This window comes from Sorex fumeus, unplaced genomic scaffold (genome assembly GCF_029834395.1).
Source record: "Sorex fumeus unplaced genomic scaffold, SorFum_2.1 ptg000128l, whole genome shotgun sequence".
In the NCBI taxonomy this organism is placed as follows: Eukaryota; Metazoa; Chordata; class Mammalia; order Eulipotyphla; family Soricidae; genus Sorex; species Sorex fumeus.
This window is the reverse complement of record NW_026606185.1, coordinates 17,922,417-17,943,955: the sequence shown is the minus strand read 5'-3', so window position 1 is coordinate 17,943,955 and position 21,539 is coordinate 17,922,417. Positions and strand designations below refer to the sequence as shown.

The 21,539-nt window shown below is 41.4% G+C and overlaps 1 protein-coding gene across 1 annotated transcript in view; it reads right to left on the bottom strand.

The window, feature by feature from the left end:
• LAMA1 (laminin subunit alpha 1) overlaps positions 1 to 21,539 on the bottom strand; it is a 123,179-nt gene that overhangs the window by 17,178 nt on the left and 84,462 nt on the right. Inside the window, exons 43-52 of the mRNA XM_056138436.1 lie at positions 19,079 to 19,261; positions 17,750 to 17,904; positions 16,018 to 16,161; positions 14,565 to 14,698; positions 13,589 to 13,739; positions 12,737 to 12,861; positions 7,752 to 7,902; positions 7,005 to 7,149; positions 5,814 to 5,955; positions 106 to 220 (exon numbers count right to left, since the gene is read on the bottom strand). Coding sequence (XP_055994411.1) covers positions 106 to 220; positions 5,814 to 5,955; positions 7,005 to 7,149; positions 7,752 to 7,902; positions 12,737 to 12,861; positions 13,589 to 13,739; positions 14,565 to 14,698; positions 16,018 to 16,161; positions 17,750 to 17,904; positions 19,079 to 19,261 — 1,445 coding nt within the window. The remainder of the gene's footprint in view (positions 1 to 105; positions 221 to 5,813; positions 5,956 to 7,004; positions 7,150 to 7,751; positions 7,903 to 12,736; positions 12,862 to 13,588; positions 13,740 to 14,564; positions 14,699 to 16,017; positions 16,162 to 17,749; positions 17,905 to 19,078; positions 19,262 to 21,539) is intronic.

The window sequence follows — 21,539 nt, the reverse complement described above, 5'->3', positions numbered from 1 at the left end:
AGCAATATCAAGTCCCCAGGGTGGTTTTGGATACCATTGCCTTACAGTGGTAAATCAGTGGGCATGTACAAAAACTTATCCCAGGACTGACAGAAAGCGTCTCACCTCCAGTACACAGCCTTTTCTCACTCCATAGGAATTTCTGAGTAAATCAAACGTTGATCTGGATATTTCCAGGTTTCTGATACAGCCCACATAATTCTTGCTGATAACACCACTTCTGTAGGGAAGACCATGAGGACAAAATTAAAAAAAAATAAATTTTGTCCTCATAAAAATTTTCTTTATTTTTGGGACAAAAAAGGACTAAGAAAATTAATTTTTCTTTTTTTGAAAAATAAAAAGGACTGGAAATAAAGAAGATTCATTTCCAAGTGTCATTCTACAAAATTCTCCATCTTCCAATAGGCTGGGGGCACACCCACCAACTGCCCCAGGAGCCAGGTAATCCCATCAAGACCAAGACCCAGAGACTATAAAACCCAGCTCCCGGGAAGAAAATAGTGCAAAGTGGAAAAGAATAGCGCAGAGTCTCCTGCCCCTGCGCCTGGCTGTCCTTGCCAGGGTCCCTTGCAGGGGGGCGGGTTGAGTTCCCTCCCCATCTAGAGCAGAGTCCCAGCAGCTGACGACCTCTAGAACCAGCCACAACCATGCCGAGACCACTCTCCACACGCATGAAGGAACCGGCAGAGGAACACAGGCATGCGGGTCCTGGGGCTGAGATCTCCAAGGCTGCTCGGATGGGGGCTGAGCATCCTCCACCCAGATCCTCCATCTTCTAATAGGCAGGGGTCACACCCACCAACTGCCCCCGGCCGCCAGGTAATCCCATCCAATGGCCAAGACCCAGAGACCATAAAACCCAGCTCCCGGAAGTGTGCGGCCGCATTTGCAGCTGTGCAACATCTTATTATATTGTTCTTACTTTGGACAACCTGGCAGGCTACCTAATGTAACCTGCCCACATGGCAGAGTCTGGCAAACTCCCCGTGGCATACCCAATATGCCAAATACCAGTAACAATGATGGGTCTCATTCTCCTAACCCTGAAAGAGCCTTGAATATGGCACTTTTTAAAATTTCAGGGCTAGGACAAAGGAGACGTTACTGGTGCCTGCTCGAGGCAATCGACAAACAACAGGATGATTGTGATCGTGATTCTACAGAAATATTAGACAGGATCTCTAGAGGACAGTGATGAGAACTTCCAGTCAAAGGCATAATCTTTGACAAAGGAAGGGACTGGAGAGATAATACAGGGGTCAAGGCGCTTGCCTTGCACATAGCTGAACCCTGTTTAATCCATAGTATGACATAAGTTTCCCTGAGCACCACCAAGTATTCTTGAGTACAAGGCTAGGAGTAAGCCCTGAGCACTGCCAGGTGGGTGTGACTACAATCCCCACCTCTGCCAAATAAAATAAAAGGCCTGAATTTAGTGACCTTAACTACTTACATGACCACCGAGACAATTGTTTACTGTTTTAAGAGAAATCTTAGTTATTACAATTTAAGTATACTCATTAAAACACAGGCCAATGATAGGTGAGATAATAGACAGATTAGGAGATTATTGGTGTAAGGAGAATTTAGATAGTAACCTAGACTCCTTGGAGAATAGAACATTTGGCTGGGGTGCGGGGAGGGAGCGGTAATGCTATTTCCTGGGATCACATATCCTAGAGAAAACAGTGGTTCTTGCTCCTGCTGCATTTTCATGAGCTCTGTCCTAAGGAAGTAATTGCATGTGGTAAAGGCTGGGATTTCCACAAATCCAATTTTCTTCTATTTATTTACATGGTCCTCTTCGTCCTTAACAAAATGCTCAGGAACCCCAGGGGTTACTCCTTGTGATCTCAGCCCTACAGTGCTCACATGGAACAGGGGACATGGAGCTCAGAACCAGAAATGGGGCCACCAGCATCACCCCTGCTCGTGCTCAGGGGATCCTAGAGAGTTAAAAATTGAACTGAGAGCTGGAGCAATAGCACAGCGGGTAGGGTGTTTGCCTTACACGCGGCTGACCCGGGTTCGATTCCCAGCATCCCATATGATCCCCTGAGCACTGCCGGGGGTAATTTCTGAGTGCATGAGCCAGAAATAACCCCTATGCATCACCAGGTGTGATCCCCCCAAAAAAACTGAACTCAAAGTCTCCTGCTTGTACTCAACACTTTTGAACAACCTCCCTGCCCCTCAAAACCCATTTTTTATATGGATCCAAGTGGATACCATATTTTTCTTTCTTTTTTGCCCAATATTGTCCCTCTATTCCCTCATCTCCTGGTTGCTGTGTTAAGGTGGGGGAAATGCACCAGGCATTGCATTATGTTGATGTGGGGACCCCCATGGCAGTGCTGAGGATAACATTCAGCAGTAAGGGGTAATGCTGAGGACTGAACTCATGGGCTCAAGCATCACTAAACCACAATCCTGAGCCCTAATATGATACTTTTGTTATTAAGAGTTGCCATACTGCTAGCCAGGATGAGGTGGTAAGATGGTCAGGCTCTCATTTCCAAAATGTAGAGACTATCAATGTCTCCAAGTTACGTTTTCAGGCATCATCCAGTTGATCAGCAGGAGAACTTGGCAGTGACATGAGCATCTATATGCTAAGAACAAGCTGTGCACCACTAAGTAACTATGGAATTTCCGTCAAATTTCAACCTTTCTAGTTCTCAGTTTCTTCCATTGTACGTGAAAAAGCTGATCTTGATGATAGCCAGGAATCTTCCAGCATGAAAGGAAGGTTTGGGTTGCCATCTTAGAATAGAGGTTCTCTTCTGTCTCCTATGCCCTACTATGTGTCATTTAGAAAAATGTACAGATGAACTAAAGATCATGCTCAAGAAAAATCTTGTGGCCACCACATCAAGGAATAATAAATAAAACTGGAAATTAGGAGACAGGTTTCGAGTCCTGGTTTTGCTTTGGTAATGGGTTAAATCCTGGGGTAAGTGATTAATTACAAGGATGTTTAAGTGTAATTTTTTCCTAACACCAAGTGGGGTTGGTAGGGAGGGCAGTGGCTATAAGCTATGTTCCTTGAAACATACAGAAACTTTTGGTTTAAAAAAAAAACAGGGCAAAGAGGAGAAATGCACTTTGGATTGCTCAACCCATAGTAATCAGGGTGGCAGAGAACAATGACTGACACCAATAGAATGTTTAAATAAATTATTAAAGCCACAATGATAAACATGAACCAATGTTATGTGTTTCACTACCTATCTCTTCTCTTCCATCCAACTTCCTGATACTGGCTTTTTAATGTTCACATACATTATTCATTCTATCATGCAAAAATGGGATCCATATACATATATTTCTGTATAAAGCATCCTCTCTCTTTTTTTTTTTTTGGCTCTAGAGACACTCTACTACATTAAAATGTCTAGAGAGGAAGATGAAGTATAATGAAAATATTTTGAGTAGAACCTCAAAATACTGCGCAATAATAATTTCTAGATGTTTTCTAAAGGCAATAGAAAATGAGAAATTTGATTCAGCCGAAGAGAAGGACAACATGGAGGGCAGGATCCACAGATCCCGAAGGGAAAAAAAAAAAAACAGGTTCCAAAAAGAGCCGAGATCATCGGGAAGCCCCAGATGGGGTAGGTACCGCATCCCGCCTCCCCCAGATGGAACCCCGGTGACCAGAAGCCTCTACAAACACAGCTCGAGTATGCGGGAACTAGGACTTTTCCTGAAAACCGCACGGCCGCTCATGCGGCCGCGCGACATCTCTCTATATACAAAGTGATCCATGGGAAGTAAACCACCCAACGTTTCTCTCTGAAAATCATAGTTAAGTTTGGAGCACAGCCACAGCCCCAGAAACACAAGGACTTAATGCATAACCCAGCAGCTTGGAGCAGAAAAGTGAACGGGCTATGCGTTAATCCAGGCCATCATGACTGTCCGGAGGGGAAAGGGTGTTGCCCCATTCACCCTCTCCTCTCTGGAAAGAAAGATGGCGGCCACATGGGAGCCTTGTGGACAGCAGGTATGAGCCGGGGGTGTGGGGCCGACTAAAACCTCATGGGAAAGGGGGCGTTCTGGTCCGTCCTTCACGCCCTACCGAGGTCACCAGTTGCCCCCCGCGAGCGGCTCTCCAGCACGGCCACAGCCCCAGAAGCACAAGGACTTAATGCAGAACCCGGCAGCTTGGAGCAGAAAAGTGAACGGACTATGCGTTAATCCAGGCCATCAGGTCTGTCCGGAGGGGAAAGGGTGTTGCCCCAGTCGCCTTCTCCTCTCTGGAAAGAAAGATGGCGGCCGCATGGGAGCCTTGTGGACAGCAGGTATGAGCCGGGGGACTGGGGGTGACTAAAACCTCATGGGAAGGGGGGCGTTTCGGTCCACCCTTCATGCCCTACCGAGACCACCAGTTGCCCCCCACTAGTGGCTCTCCAGCACGGCCACGACTCCAGAGCACAGAAACCAATTTCTTAACTATCTGACTTTCAGTAGAAATACTTCCAGGGTCAATAAGTAAAATAGCAGAAATCCAAAACCAACATATAATTCTTGAACCCAGCTGTAGAAAGCAAATCACTTCACAATGCTTTGTCAGCATGTCTGATTTGGGGGTGGGGGGGTAAACTCTAAATAATAGTGGTGAATCTTTTATTGAAACAATGAATCTAATCAAAGCAGATAGAGTGTTAACTAGAATTCATCTGCTCCACAGGGACTGGGAGGGGTGGGGGGTGGGGTTTTATTGGGGTTCTTCATGGTAAAAAATAAGTTTTGGTAAAGGGAAATGTGCTTGATATTTGCATGACTGAGACCTAAACCTGAAAGCTTTGTAACCTTTCCCATGGTGATTCAATAAATAAATAAATTTTTTAAAAAATGAGAAATTTTACTTAAGAAGGTTTTTTTCTCAGTAAATATGGAATATAGTGGCTATGGGTTAACCCCCAAAGATGCTGGAATCTCAAGTGCCTGTGAAAGTGACTTTAAATGGATATGAAGGCTTTTCAAACAAAATCAAGGTAAGATGAGGTTATTAGGCTAGGACCGAATTCAATATGACTGATGTCCTTGTTAAAGTGGCACTTTCGATCCAGAAATGTTCACAAAGGGAAGAATTGTAGGGGAGGATGACACCCACAAGATGGGGGATGTCTTAATCTAACAGACCCAAAGAGAGACATAAAACATTCTCACAACTCTCACAAGACGTGACTCTGTGGACACCCTAGTTTCTGAGGACACTCTGGTCTCTGACCTATAGTTGTAGCACTTTGACAGGACACAGTTCTACTGTGAAAGCTGACCAGTTTGGGAATTGGCTGTAGCTGCCCTAAGAAATTAATGATAGTGGTAATTAGGGATCTGAACATTTTTCAATGTGGTATCATATCTTAAATTTCATTTTTAAAAATGGAATCAGTGTGAGATACACAATTACAAAGTTATTCATGATAGAGTTTCAGTCATAAAATATTTCAACACCTGTCCTTTCACCAGTGCCTATTTCCCACCACCAATATCTCCAGTTTCCCTCCCGCCACTTCCACGACCAGCTTGCCACTAGAAAAGACACTTTTCTTCTCACTCTTTCTCTCTTTCCTTTTGGACATTATGTTTTGCAAGAGAGGTACCAGTAGAACTTTACAAGAAAAAAATCCAACCCCATCAAAAAAATGGGGAGAAGAAATGAATAGAAACTTCTTCAAAGAAGAAATACAAATAGCTAAAAGCACATGAAAAAATGCTTTACATCACTAATCATGAGGGAGATGCAATTCAAAACAACAATGAAATATCATGCCAAAGACTGGAACACACTGGAAACATACCTTAATATTTTTGATCTAGGTAATCCACCCACATAAATGGGATCCTTATCGAGACGATTGAGGTCAGAAGAGGCTCCGGGAGTTTCTCCTTGCTTTATCTCTTTGTGACTGGTGTTGTGGGGATCAACAACTGCGAGGTGACCTGAAAGTAATCAATAAGGAAATGAAAATCAGTTTCTACATTGACATAAAACACAAAGTTTATTTACAAAGATATGTTATTATTTATTTGTTGGTTTATTTGGGGGCCACATTCACACAGTACTCAGGGATTATTCCTGGCCTTACACTCAGGGATCACTCCTGATGGTGTTATGGAATTATATGGGGTGTCAGGGATTGGACCCAGTTTGTTTGCAAACAGTGCAAGCACCCTTTTTGCTGTACTATGTCTCCAGCCCTGAGATCTGTTCTTTTATATTCTGCAATTTTGAACAGTAAATGAGCTTGACTATTAAATGGCAAATGAAAATCCTTCATATGAAAGTCACTGCCTCCAGAATACATATTTCTAAATGACTGCAGTATGTTTATAGAAGAAAATATATTTTATTTCTTATTCCTATTTAGGGCTGAAGCGATAGCACAGTGGGTAGGGCGTTTGCCTTGCACGCAGCCGACCCAGGTTTGATTCCTTGGTCCCTCTCGGAGAGCCCAGCAAGCTACCGAGAGTATCCCACCTGCATGCCATAGCTGGCAAGCTCCCTGTGGCATATTCTATATGCAAAAAACAGTAACAAGTCTCACAATGGAGACATTACTGGTGCCTGCTGGAGCAAATCAATGAACAATGGGAGGACAGTACTACAGACAGTGCTATTTAGCATTTATTTATAAATAAATAATTTGGAGGCCACACCCAGCTGTGTTCAGGGCTTACTCTCTTATCTCTGTACTTAGGGACTACTCTTGGTGGTACTCAGAGGCCCATATATGGTGCTGGGGATTAAGCTTGAGTGGATTATGCAAGGCAAGCACCTTACCTACTGTACCATCTCCCCAGTTCCCCTAATTAGCATTTAATGGCAAAAACATACTTGGATATCTGAGACAAATGTAGCTATGCCTCCACAAAATATTACTCTTGGAGCTTATTTCAGAAAAAAACAATGGCTTTCAGTGCTAAACTTGAATACGATTTTGAAAAGATCTGAAAGATCTGAGAATCCCCAGCATCCTGTGCGCACTTACCTTGCTTTCGATTTCTCTGGAAAGCTATTTTGAACCAGGATCCATTATTGTATCGTCTGTCTGTGATAAGAGTAAGAGGCCCTGATCCCAAGTCAACTGTGACTTTAACTCTGCCATGGACCATCTCAACAGACAGAAAGTCTTTCTGTAGAGAAGAGAAAACAGTTACCCATGGGCTAATGGTTGTCACAAGGTCTCTTTCCTTCCAAGTCCAGGATGACATACATCTTCAAAATTCAAACTAAGATAATTAGGGCTGGATCAACAGCCAGAGACCCATACTAGGAATAGTGTGTCCACAAAGGCTTTCCAGAACACTACTTGGGTTACATAGGAGAGCTACTCACTACTGTCAAAATCTACAACACACAAGGAAAAAAGGAATCTCCATATCTCCTTTAACAAGACTGACAAACAGTCCAGTTCAAAAATAAAACCTGAAGTCCCCAAGTACAGTGACAGCATGAACACAGAGCAAGACACACTCCTTGTGTTCAAATAACAAATGTTTAATTGGTACCTATAGTGACCAAAAGGCTAATTTCTAATGGGCACTCTTCCATATTTTCCAAAGGACCTTCAGTGGAATTTCTACTAATAAGCTATTTTCAATAGGGAATTTTATACTCTGGAATTGACACATAAGATTAGTATATGCTCCTAAAACATCTATTGAATACCAATATCCACCCCCCTGCAATCTAATCATATAAATATACACATAGAAGTACTTATATAGATTCTTACAGTGTCATTTGAAGTGAGGTAGAGGAGAAGCCCATTAGGAGAATAGGTATTAAAAAGCATGATTATGTGAGTCATGGTAGTCCGAAGTGCCTTCTCCACAACAGAATATCCACTTCCATCAAAATAGAAGGAAGAGTCTTCATTCTGCGGACTGCAATGCAGAGTAGGTGAGATCACCCATTCTCAGGTAGGTGAACAGTGAGCAACAATACAGTCAGTACAGCACAAAAATGGTGGCAGCGCTATTATTGATTCAATTTTGTTGACTTGATAACAAGTGATTTTACCAAAGAATCATGACAAAAAATAAAATTTCAAAAATCTCAGGATGTGCTTACAACCGAATTATATAACATGGACCACACTTCTGTCAGACAAGGATTTTCTCTTGTTTTCTTCCCTTCATAACTCAAAAGTTTGACTTGATTCACTATTTAACTACAAAGTAAGTTGATCTAGAACATATCACTATAATATCTTTTAAAAGATGTCTCTGGAATATCAGAAGGGTTGAGAGTGAAGCTTGGATTGGGGTGTATGAGTTTTAGTACTTTTTTATTTGAAGGCATAACAATCAAATTTGGTGCCACATTTCTAAGCAATATAGAATCTCAGTAAAACAGTTTCCACAGTGCTTTGTGAAAATTGAGCTTTTGGAAAACATCCAACCCCATCCAAAAATGGGGCAATGAAATGAACAGAAACTTTCTCAAAGAAGAAATCCGAATGGCAAAAAAGCACATGAGAAAATGCTCTACATCATTAATCATCAGGGAGATGCAGATCAAAACCACAATGAGATACCATCTCACACCTCAGAGACTGGCCCACATTCAAAAGAACAAAAGCAACCAATGCTGGCGTGGATGTGGCGAGAAAGGGACACTCCTTCACTGTTGGTGGGAATGTCCACTGGTTCAGCCCTTCTGGAAAACAGTATGGACGATTCTCAAAAAATTAGAAATTGAGCTCCCATTTGACCCAGCAATACCACTCCTGGGAATATATCCCAGAGAGGCAAAAATGTATAGTCGAAGTGACATCTGCACTTGTTTGTTCATTGCAGCACTCTTTACAATAGCCAGAAACTGCAAGAAACCTGAATGCCCAAGAACAGATGACTGGTTAAAGAAACTTTGGTACATCTACACAATGGAGTACTATGTAGCTCTTAGAAAAGATGAAGTCATGAAATTTACATACAAGTGGTACAATATGGAAAGTATCATGCTAAGCGAAATGAATCAGAAAGAGAGGGATAGACATAGAAAGATTGCATTCATCTGGGGGATATAAAGTAACAAAGTATGAGATTAATACCCAAGAATAGCTGAGATCAGCACCAGGAGGATTACTCCATAACTTAGAGGCCAGCCGGGTATCCTAGAGGAAAGGGCAGTTCAGATAGAGAAGGGAGCACCAAATAAAGGATGTTTGGAGGATCCTCCCAGGAGGGGAGATGCATGTCGAAAGTAGACTATGGACTGAACATGTTTGCCACTCAATGCCTCTTTTGCAGACCACAACACCCAAAAGGAGAGAGAGAACACAGGGGATTGCCCTGCCACAGAGACAGGGGGGATGGGGGGATGGGGGTGGGAGGGATATTATCCATGGTGGTGGAAAATGGGCACTGGTGGAGGGATAGGTATCTGATCATTGTATAATTGAAACCAAAGTACAAAAAATTGTAAATCTACAACTTTAAAAAAATAAAATAAAATAAAGGGAAAAAAAAGAAAATTGAGCTTTTGAATTCATATCTTTGTATAATATACTTTTCCTAAAATCTTTCTTTGCAATATTTTTTTAGGCAGTTTAACTTAAAAGACATGAATGCTGGAAAAGTTCTGAAACTATTATTAACTCCTTCATTCTTAAAACAACGGCTTTTTGGAAGTATATTGTTCTGCTCTACCTCTTGGCTGACCACAGTTTCATGGGGCAAAGCACTCTAGAATAAATTGTAGTTTCCCAATTTACCAGCTGTGGAAAAGTTATATAACCTCTCTATTAGGTTTTATCTCTTCATCTATAAAATAGGGCTAACAGGAATCTGCCTGACGCAGATACAGTGCAACTGACAGGGTGCTTGTCTTGCACACGACAGACCTGGGTTTGATCCTTGACATCTGTCTGGTCACCTGAGGACTTCCAGGACTGATACCTGAGCATAGAGTCAGGAATAAGTCCTGAACACAACCAGGTTCAGGACTGGTTCAGGACTTATTCCTGACTCTATGCTCAAAAATCCGTTAAAAAATAGAGCTAATAATAGTATCTCTCTGGGAGTCAATCCATAATTTCATCCAAGAAAGTTCTTAGAACAGTAACTATCACACAGTAAGACTGTGCTCTACTTCTGTTTTAATATTATACTCAGTCCAGAGGTCCCTATTATCCCTATTAAAAGATAAACCTCGGGGCTGGAGTTATAGCACAGCGGGTAGGGCATTTGCCTTGCACGCGGCTGACCTGGGTTTGATTCCCAGCATCCTATATGGTCCCCTGAGCACCGCCAGGAGTAATTCCTGAGTGCAGAGCCAGGAGTAACCCCTGTGCATCGCCAGGTGTGACCCAAAAAGGAAAAAAAGAAAAAGATAAACCTCAAAGATTAAGAGCCTTACCCAAGAATACTTCAAGGGAATGGAAAAATGAGTTTCCAACAAAACTCAAGGAAGCTCTAATTTTTCACTGAGCATCCTCTCCCTCCCAGAATACATGTGCTCTCTGCTCCCTAGATGTGGGGTCTGGGACTTTGGGGTCCCTTTTCCAGTAGGGCCTAAGTGAGTTGACTATGAAGAAGGCTGGAGGCAAGAGAAATCTCGGTCAACACAATTCATCCCTGGGGTCAACACCGTGTTCTTCCTTTATGGGGCTTGTTTCTGTTCTGGAATCTCTGGTCAGTCCAAAAATCAGTTTTCTAGGTGGGCCCCAGAAAGAAGGCTCTGGGCGCCACCTGAGGCACCACAACACAGCCACAGGTGACCACCTTTTATGGACAGGTTTGTTTGAGCACCCAGATGTTATGGAGGTTCTCTAAGTGTATTTTTGTGTTATCTGGCTTATACCCATCGTTTATGGAGGAAAGATAAGTATAATTGCCATTTTCTTCCATGCACTGACGTGGCTTTAGTAGCCATGTCACCAAAAGCTATTTGGAGATAGGAGAACTATGTCAGGACCCGTGAGACACCTGCATTCAATACCCAAGTTTCTTGTCATGACCTCTTAAGCTAGCAGAGGGAGGGAAAGCTGCAAATAAAAGACTTAGAATTCCAGTACAGAGCCTGGGATAGAACAAACCCAACAATGACCAAATGGGAACTCATCCACAAGTTTCTAAATGTAATGGAGTTGCTCCCAACTGATCTTGTCACAGCTCACTGTTAATTATAGATATCTGTGCAGAGCAGCCTATTAAATGGAGAAATTATATTAGATGTTACAGCTCTCTAATGGAAAAGGCAATACTGTCTTAATTGCTAAAGTGCTAGAAAATGGGACTTAAATACTTGTGGGGTTGCAGATATTTTATTAGAAAATAATGCAAAAGGTGTTGAGCTTGGTGAAATTAAGTTCTTTTGGTAGTGAACTTAATGTAGGATGTCAGATGCTTATTTATAATAGTGCACACCTGAAATTAATGTAATGTGTTATATATATAACATTATTTCAATGAAACATTATTAAAAATTATAAAACTATAATTTAAAAATGTCTTCTACTATTTCAGTGTGCAAAATTTTACAAAAATGCTCTAAATACATTTTATTTCTATAATTATAGAATTTTGGGGGGAAAGTACCTATTTATAAAAATTGATAAGACAGGGGCTGGAGCAATAGTACAGCAGATGGGGCATTTGCCTTGCATGCAGTTGATCTGGGTTCGATTCCCAGCATCCCATATGGTCCCCTGAGCACTGCCAGGAGTAATCCCTGAGTGCATAGCCTGAGCATTTCCAGGTGTGACCCAAAAAGAAAAAAAATTGAGACAGGGCCTGGGAAATGGCTGATAGTGACGTGCACACCTCACATATGTGAAGCTCTGGTTTCAATTCCCAGTTCTGGAAAAATAAAATTGACAATTAAGACAAACAAAATTCTCATCTTTGGAGATATTTAAAAACAAAAACAAAAACAAAAAAAAAGTAACCTACCTAAGATTTGATTATAGCTCTTTGAGATAAAAGTTTGTTTGATGGCCTGTTCCCCCTGGAGGCTCGGGGTCTGCCATCTTCCAGAGGCCAATGGACAGCCTGGTGGGGGCCCACAGTGAGGAGATATGCGGGGCCTCACGGGATGGGGGCGGGGCCGGCCCTTTCCTCCCCTGCCCTAAGGAGACCCCAAGTCACTACCCACGAACGAGCCCTCTGCCTACTCAACAACGGCTTAAACCATGATCCCAGAGACTCAGAAACAAATCTCTGAACCTAGTGGCTTTTGGCAGAAATCCCTCCAGATTTAATTAAAAGATTTCAGAATATTCATTATCAGCAACAGAAAACAAATTGTCTAATGTTGCCTTTTCGGCAGATGTGAGTGTTGGGGTAAAATCCCAAATAATAATGGTGGATCTGGTGTCGAAATATTTAATGTAATCAAAGTAGAGAGAGAGTAATGTGGAAACCATCTGCCACAAAGGGAGGGGAGGTATACTGGGGTTTTTGGTTGTGGGAAATGTGCACAGGTGAAGGGGCAGGTGTTTCATCATGTATGACTGAGACTTAAACCCGAAAACTTTGTAACTGCTCTCACAGTGATTCAATAAATAAATTTATATATATAAAAGTTTATTTGAATATGTATATAATGCTTCTTGATTTTATTATACATGACTTTAGCCAATAGGTTCAGAAAAAAGAGCACTTCTATTTTAAGGGTTGAAATCTATGCAGAGGGCCAGAACAATAACTACTGTTTAGCACAGCTTCCAGATCTGAACAGAACGCATGTTATGTGTTAAACAGAGGCACATATTACCTTCCAAAACAGCCATGGCACTTCCCCTCTCTTTCCACATAGTTCCAGAGGCCGATTGGCTGTCCATTCAAGAAGGCCTCACTCATGCAGCCTTTAAAATGAGTAACCTTTATGGCAGGGGACTTCTAATGTAAACAAAGAAATGTTACACATATATACATGGCAAAGAGCAACAAACTCTGAGTGCATGAAATGTGTGGACTTGAAAGATCGAATTAATGGACTTGAATTTTGAAAAAACAACATCCAGGTAAGTGGTCCACTGGAAATGACTCGATTGCCTTCCAAGTATGAAGTGGGGTTCTAAAAGGAGTGATGATCAGAAATAATCTTAATGATCACCTCAGTTCTTAGAGCCACGACAAAAGAATCCCATTTTACAGAAGAAAGAAGACTGAGAATGTAGTGGATGCAGCCTTGTTGGTACTAAGACCCTTTCTCTCATTTTAGAGCATTGATCCATTCCAAGGGACTCAAATTCGTTTTGTGAGAGGAAACAGATATAATAAAATTAATGTGTTGGGCTCTTGTTTAAACATTACTCACTATTAGTCTAATATGAATCAGAACATTACAAAAATGAATGTGGAATAATTAATTATTATTTTATCACTATGAAAGAAACTCAAATTGAAAACAAATTATTATCTTTCTTTTTCAATGATACAGCTTAAGATTCCTTACTCTAAAAAAATGAATCCAATGCTGTAGATGAACTGTCATTAACTAAAATAATAAAAGCAAAAAAGTCTATATCTTCCTAGGATGTATTCAAGAATTTAAACATATTAATATTAGAGAGATAAAACCAGCCAATCACATGAACATGCAAATTAATATGCATGATGTTACCTTGATCTGTCCTCCAAGTCCTCCAATGAACATCAGTGTGGAGTTGTTTATGTCCAGAATATTAGATGCTCCTGGAGATTTGCTTATTTTTGCTGGTGGCTTTTGAGATGCACTTGTTTCCTTTACACTCAATGAACCAATATTTCCAAACCTAAAGGCCACAAAAAATTATTAAAAGGATACCTTCAGAGTTTCAGTTTGGTGCTAGTTAAACATATATGTCTCACACAAAGCTGCCATCTGCATGTCCCCTACCTGTCCACCTGGACAGTCTTATCTGATCTTCCCACTTCCAATGTTGCTCACCCCACTCTTAATTTACTCTCCCAAGTCTTAAAGAGTAGTTCTTAAGACATACATTTCATAATGTTATTTTCCTGCTTACAACAGTTAAGAATAATGGACTAAATTATATCCAAAACAGACTTGCTGTCAATATTGCCCCATTTTATAAGTAACAAAACATTCGGACTCCCAACATATCAACAACACAAACTACACAAATTATAGAAAAGTAAACAAGAAACATACTCAAATCTGCTTAAATCTCTTGGGAGAGGCTTTGAAAGGATGAACTTTGTATGTGAATATTCAGACCTGCTCCCTATTTATAGCTTTGTCTTCTTCACACTGGTCTGTGCTCTATTACTAGTCACATGGGTCTCTACCATGCTGTGTTCTACTCCCTCTTTTTGGGAACAAAACAGTTTATTGCATTGGTTGTCTCTGATTTAGATCTATGGATTTAAAAGTAACAAAATTTCACTTTTTTCTTCACTAATTTGTTAAATTTTGTTACAATGCTTATTCTTCTGAAGCAGGAGGCAAATACCTTATTTCTATAGTTGAACCATGGAATCATTCAATAAAATTTGACTTCCAAAATATTTCAAAGTTTGTTAGATTATATTACACACAGGTAATTATTAAACTAGTTCTAAGAAGAGAGATGCCAAGAGAGAACTTTCTCTGTTACCTGGTTACATAAATACTGTGCCATTGGTTGTCGTCTATCCGGAAGTCAGGAAATTCCACCCGTGCCGACCCTGAGCCCACATCCCAGAGGAAGGCCACGATTCCTCGTCGCATCTCCACTGCCAGGAAATCAGACTAGGACACAGGACAGGAGCTGGGATGAGTTTTCATGCGAGTTTGATGACTACCAACACTTTAAGGAATAAGCTCATTTGTGGGGGTGGGGAGGCGTTAGGGACTCCTACAGGCTGTAATTCTCAGCTGGCTGAGCCTTTGACTTGAGGCTGCAGTGCTGCTCAGGCACTGATGCATCGGGGATTGCCTAGGCCGCCCCATGGTGCTTAGAAGCCTCCAGGGCTGCTTCAAATTATGCTTAAGAAACGCATGGTTGCAGGGGATCAAACCAGGTGATTGCATGCCAGGCATGTCCTTGATCCCCATCCTCTCTCTCCAGTCCCTGAAGAACAAATTCTTACAGTATTTTCTTTATTCTTTTAAAAAAAAAAAACCAAAATCACCACCTCCTCAACCACTTTTCTTTTGTCTTAACAATGCTCCCCTCCCTGAGCAAGATCTGCAATATTGGGGACAGATGCCAGCACAAGACATCAGTGTCCACTGCTTCCTGCCTGCTCTTACACAATGCCATACACGAAGCTCCCCAGGAGAGCAAAAGAGACAGTACAGCAACGCAGGGGGTTTACCTTGCAAGCAGCTGATCTGGGTTTGATACCTAGCATCCCCTATCGTTCCCTGAGTAGTGTCAGGAGTAATTTCTATGTGCGAGCCACGAGTAAGCCCTGTGGCCCCCAAACAAATACACAAAACACAAAAGCTCCCCCAGGATAATATCGGGAGATGACCAGGAGTGTACAGGGAACAGGAGGGAAGGAGTTTTCCCACACAAACTTGTCTGTTCTCCCAGACCAAGAAAACATTAAGTGGATGTGTGATGTATAATGTGCAATGACAGAAGCCTTAAATCCTCGGATTGACTGGTCCTCTGGGAACCACTGAAATCTTGCTGGGTAGAAGAGATGGCGTAAAGCTTGGAAATCCTGCTATGTCCCTTAGGGTTCATACCTCCACTCTTGGAAACAAGCACCAAGATGTACAGGCAGTACAAAGTTAAACTCAATGGCTTCAACGGTCCCAGGGATAATAAGAAAAGTTGTAATGACACAGCTTGCAGAGGGCCGAAGGCAGCACCTGCCACAAGTATTGCATTATTTGCAGGCCTTCAACTTTGTAGCTTATTTTTAATCTAACACTATCAGTTTAACAAAGAAAAAAACAAGTTCTCTTGAATGAATTAGTGATTTTACTAAAGCCTAATGTGTGTATGTATGTATGTATATATATATATATATGAATATATATGTAATAGTCCCATCAAGAAAGCATCTATATACACATTTTAAGAGACTCGTTGCTTTCTGCATTCCCACACTCACACTGATGCTGCTTCCAAGGTAAAAGAGAAGGTTGTCAGGTTCACTTGTCTTAACAGTTAGTGTTATGGAATTGTAGTTAGTAGAGGATATATGAGGCTGGTAGGCCCGGATGCAATCTCTGTCTGCAGACACAGCGACTTTAATCTGTAAGAGGAAAAAGGAAATGTTCCAGTCATTTAGTGACACACACTGGTAGCAAGCCAGGAGTTCCAGAGTGCTTTTCCATAATGGATTTTCACTGCTAGGAGGGCTTCCTCTCTTGATAATACACAATGCCTTGTGTTTCATAAAGTGGTCCTTATTTGGTGGAATATTTAAATATGGAAAAGTCAGTCAGGGTTTTAAGAGCATTTTATATAGAAGATTGTCTCTTTCACTTGAGATGTAACCTCCATATGAAAAGAAGCTTATCCAATTACCTTGAAGTTTTCACACCTGACACAGAGGGTATCTGATCATTCCTTAAACAAATAAAGCTATAACTTTTTTTTTATTCAACAACTGCTTATACAGACATTAATGAACTCACTACATAATGATTTGATAATTATGTGTAAATATTTCGTATATTAAACTTAAAGATAGTTAATTTTATACTAACTAGAACAAGTGGAACCATTTCCAGGGTTTGGGTTTATTTAGTGACTGTAACGAAAGTGGACAGAAGCCAGAGCACATGTTCAACTTGAGTCTTTTCCAACGGGAGGTGACTGTGAACTGGGAAGGCAAAATACCCAGAAATCTTTTTCCTTGGCTAGAAAGTTTCAAGTGGATAAATATATATCTGAAGTGACCTTTATCCTCTTCAGATCCACAGAAGCATAGTAGTTGCATAGCATTGCAAAAGCCTTATTTCCTGACATTCCTTTTTTCAAACACAAGCCATGCGCTACAGGGGATCTCAGGACATGTTCTCAAGTTTGAGAGCTTCTCTGGACGGCATTTATTTCATGCGCTTAGAGACATGGATTTGCACATAGAAAAACTGTCTTCTCAGACTCTAAGGAAGAGGGACATGATATTTGAATATTCTGAAAAACACTGGGTTATTAAAATTAAGTTGGTAAAATGATGTGAATAATTTACTAAAGTAAATTAATTTTATTGTTACTTATTTCATTCCCATATGCAACCAATAAAACTTAAGGTGCCACTTTAATATTTAATATGATCTTAAACTATCTAATGATCATGAATCTATGCTAAATTATAAATCTCCATAAAGATATTGAGATACTTTGCTGACTGTTTGTTCAACAGGGGCCTCCAGCAGTGTTTGGGGGCCCAGAGGACATTTCTCAATGACATGGGGTCCAGTGGTGCAGATATGACAGTGCAGTTCGGGGTGGTACTTGAGGACACCTCTGGGGGCCTATGAGGTGCTGGGGATTGAACCTAGGGTCTTGAGAATGTAAGGCATGTGCTCCATGCCTTTGAGCTATCTCCTAGGATCCTAGTGACATTTTGAAACAGATTGAATAAAGGCAGAAATCAAAGAAAGTGAGATTAATTAAACAGAATTAAGCATACGTATATTTTAAAACAGTACAAGTCTATATAGAGACATGAGCAAAGGTGCAAATAATGTGAGATTACTGAGATCGGGGTCAGGACTCAGGATTCTGGGCCTTTGGTGTGACAGAAAGCTATTTCTGATATGGCTAGGACTGGAACGGCCCACCTTTAGTTATGGAAGTGCTAGTTGTTACTGAGAGACCAGGGCCCAACTCACAGAAGCGGCTTGTTTCCTGGCCTGGCTGATCAGCAGTTTGATTTCTGATAGGTTTCTGCTCAGGTTCTCTTCTAAGATCTTCAAGGGCTTCAACCGGTCAAATAACAAGTTGGCTTGTGTTTCGGCGTCTTTGACTTTTCTTCCAGCTAACAAAGCTAACAGGAGGGAAGGAGCACAGGGTGGTGGCAGAGTCAGGAGTCACGGGAAGAAACACTGAATTGCTTGTGACTGAGTAAAGTAGAGCATATAATATCCAAACCCTTGAGATTTAGGCAAATCTATGAAAATATATTTACATGCATTGCCCACGGTCCTTCTCTTTCTGTTTAAGATCAAGTAAATCCAGATATCAGTTCAGTCGTATTTGGAAGGAAGCCCGGCAAGCTACCAAGAGTATCTCGCCCACACGGCAAAGCCTGGCGAGCTACCCATGATGTATTCTATATGCCAAACACAGTAACAAGTCTCACAATGTTACTGGGCCCACTCAAGCAAATCGATGAACAACGGGAGAATAGTGGGAGTGACAGTTTCTTATAAACAAGGAACCATCACACACTTGAGAAGCTTAAGAGTATCATATTGAGTGAAATCAGTCAGAGGGAGACTCTTTCATATGTGGGATATAAAGAAAATTCCAAGGAGGATAGCAAATGTCCAAAATTAATAGAATTTAAGAGCAGGAGAACTGATCCTCTATGAAGATTTGGCACTAGGGCGAGGGCATAGCGGTGGGAGAACTATAACTATCACTATCACTATCACCCTTTTGTTCATCAATTTGTTCGAGCGGGCGCCAGTAACGTCTCCATTCATCCCTGTCACGTGCTAGTGTAGTCCGATGGCATATTGGGGGCTCTTTCAGGGTCAGGGGAATGAGGACCATCATTTTACTGTTTTTGGCATATTGAGTATGCCACGGGTACCTTGCCAGGCTCTGCTGTGCGGGCGAGATACTTTGGGTAGCTTGCCGGGCTCTCTGAGAGAGATGGAGGCTTTGGGGGCAGCCTCTAATCACCTGTACAGTTGTTCCCAGTCAAGAATATATGTGGGAAGGACAGGGTCCAACTAAAGAAGGAAATACTGGGGTAATGTGGAGGGGAAATATGCCTGCCACAAAGGCAGGCTGGGGTGCTGGAGGGAAACTGGGACCTTGGCAGAGTGTATTGGACACTGGTGAAGAGGCTGGTGTTGGAGTACTTTAAGTCTGAAACTCAGTCACAAATATTGTTGTAACTTTGTAAATCACAGTGATTCAATAAGAAATAAATATATTTTCTCAAAATCACAAAATCCCACTTTCTTATGAGAAGGGAGACCCCGACGCACTGGTCTCAGAGGAGTCCTGCAGAAGCTGCCTGGCGACTTGTAAGCTGGCGTTGAGCCCAGACAGGCCAGTCGACGTGTTCAGCAGCTTCTGGCTCAGTCCCACGACGCCCTTCAGCGTGTTCTTCGCACTCCGATTTGCAGATGTGGCCATTTCTCTGACTTTGCTTCCCCTGGTCCAGGCACCTGAAATACATGCAAATACAGGTGTGCTTCTGGCATTACACACACAGAAAGCCATTAAACCACCATAACTCAGCTATGCACAGAAAAATGAAACAGTATTTCTTATAGATGCTTGAACTCAAAAGGGGGCTGTTTATTGATTGATTGATTGATTGATTGATGGCAGAGCCCTGGAGACTTGTTCTGCCTCTTCTCATAATTTTAATTTTTTTTAGTTTTTGGCTTTTTGGGTCACACCTGGTTGTAATTACCTCTGGCTCTGCACTCAGGAATTACTCCTGGTGATGCTCAGTGGACCATATGGGATGCCAGAGATTGAACCCGGGTCAGTATGTGCAAGGCAAACACCCTCCCCACTCTACTATCACTCTAGCTCCGCCTTTTATTTTTAATGGCAATATGAAGGAGCTTAAGTTACGCATCATGGTTCCCCTTTAGGGATGACTGCAGTAATTTTGGAAGCACTAATTAGCACTGAAATATGATTTCAATACATAATGAGATCACAAAGGCAACTACTAATCACGAAGTGCTCTGCATCCTCTATGTGAACGAACTAAATTTCTTTATTCACTCTCATCTCATCACTCTCAGTTTCATTAAGTGCCTTCTACAAATCATTTCATGTTTGGATAAGAAGGTTTGAAAATCAAATTTGTATTTGAGATAGATGTGTCCTATGCTAAATTTTCAACCACATTAACTGACTATGAGAAATAACAGCAAAATAAAGACTCAATATTCATGAGAGTTTAAGATGGAATTCAGATATTTGAGAAAATTGGAGTGATAACTTTTAATTAATTTTTATTTATTCTTGTTTTTAGGGAGCTATACCCAGTAGTGCTTAGGGCTAACTCCTGGCTGTGTTCAAGGCTCACTCCCGGCAGTGCTCAGGAAACAGTACGTGGTGCTGGGGATCAAACCTGGGTTGGCCATGTGAATGACAAGTGCTAAACCCTGTTCTAGCTCTACAGGGTGATGGCGTTCAAAAAGCGCTACTATTAATTTTTAGAATGTTTAATCATAATGGGAAAAGTATTTACACTAGAAAAGAACTATACTGATTAAGAGAGAATATGTATTCTTTTTACCCCTCTGGAAAACTTGATGTAAATCTGATGAAAAACAATACATTATGTGTCCATTATAATAAAAGAAATGGGGACAGGAAGATGGCTTAAAAGGCTGAAGTGCCTGGTTTGGATGAGGGAGCCCTGGGTTCATTTCCTGGCACCACACAGTCCCTCAAGCATCACTGAGGAAGGCATTCCTCATCAAAAAAAAATGCTCCAATGATTTAAGGTAAGAATGTGTTTAATGTCCAGCTCCCTAAAATGATCATTTTGATGCTGACACAGTGAAGCAGCAGACAGACTTTGGAGATGAGTTTGTGCTTCTTGTAAACCTTGTTTTTAAATAATAGGAGAAAAAACATAAAAATTAAAATAGCAGGAGAAAAAGAAGGATGTGAGAATGTAAATAAAGGATTGCATCACAATTCCTTCCTATTACCCTTTAAAATTCCTATCCTACTTATAATCATAAATAATATACAATTCCAAAACATCAATATTAAAATGATCCATGAGTCCATTTTTGGAGACATTTGGTGGTGCCCAGGGTTTGTGAGAGGCCAGGGATCAACCTCAGGGCCTCACACATGTCAGGTATCACTTGAGCCATATCCTCGGCTCCCATGAATCTCTTTTAGACTGCATTACTACCTCATGAAGCAAGATTACAAAACAAGAATTGCTTAATTCTCCACATGTTCGATGAATCTAGCATTTCCCATTCAAGTGGAAATGGGTTTCTCATTCAGCTTTTCACTAACTTCTTTGAATTCTTCCTTCCTTCCTTGCTTCCTTCCTTCCTTCCTTCCTTCCTTCCTTCTTTCCTTCCTTTCTCCCTCCCTCCCTCCCTCCCTCCCTCCCTCCCTAGTTCCCTCCCTCGTTCCCTCCTTCTCTTCCTTCTTTTCTTCCTATTTACTTTTCTTCTTTTTTTCTTTTATCTAAGGAATATGTCAAGCCCATGTGAAGAGAAAGCAATTAATGTGGCATCATAAGGCTTTTTTGGGGGGGAGCACACTGAGTGGCTCTCAGGGCTTATTTCTAGCTCTGCAATCAGGGATCACTCCTGGTAGGACTCAGGAGACCACATGGGGTACTAAAGACTGAATCTGGAATCTCTGTGTACAGGCAAGCACCCTACCTGCTGTACTGCTCAAGGCTTTTGTTTTTGAAGGCATAATTCTAGCATTATTAAGTTCTTTAAA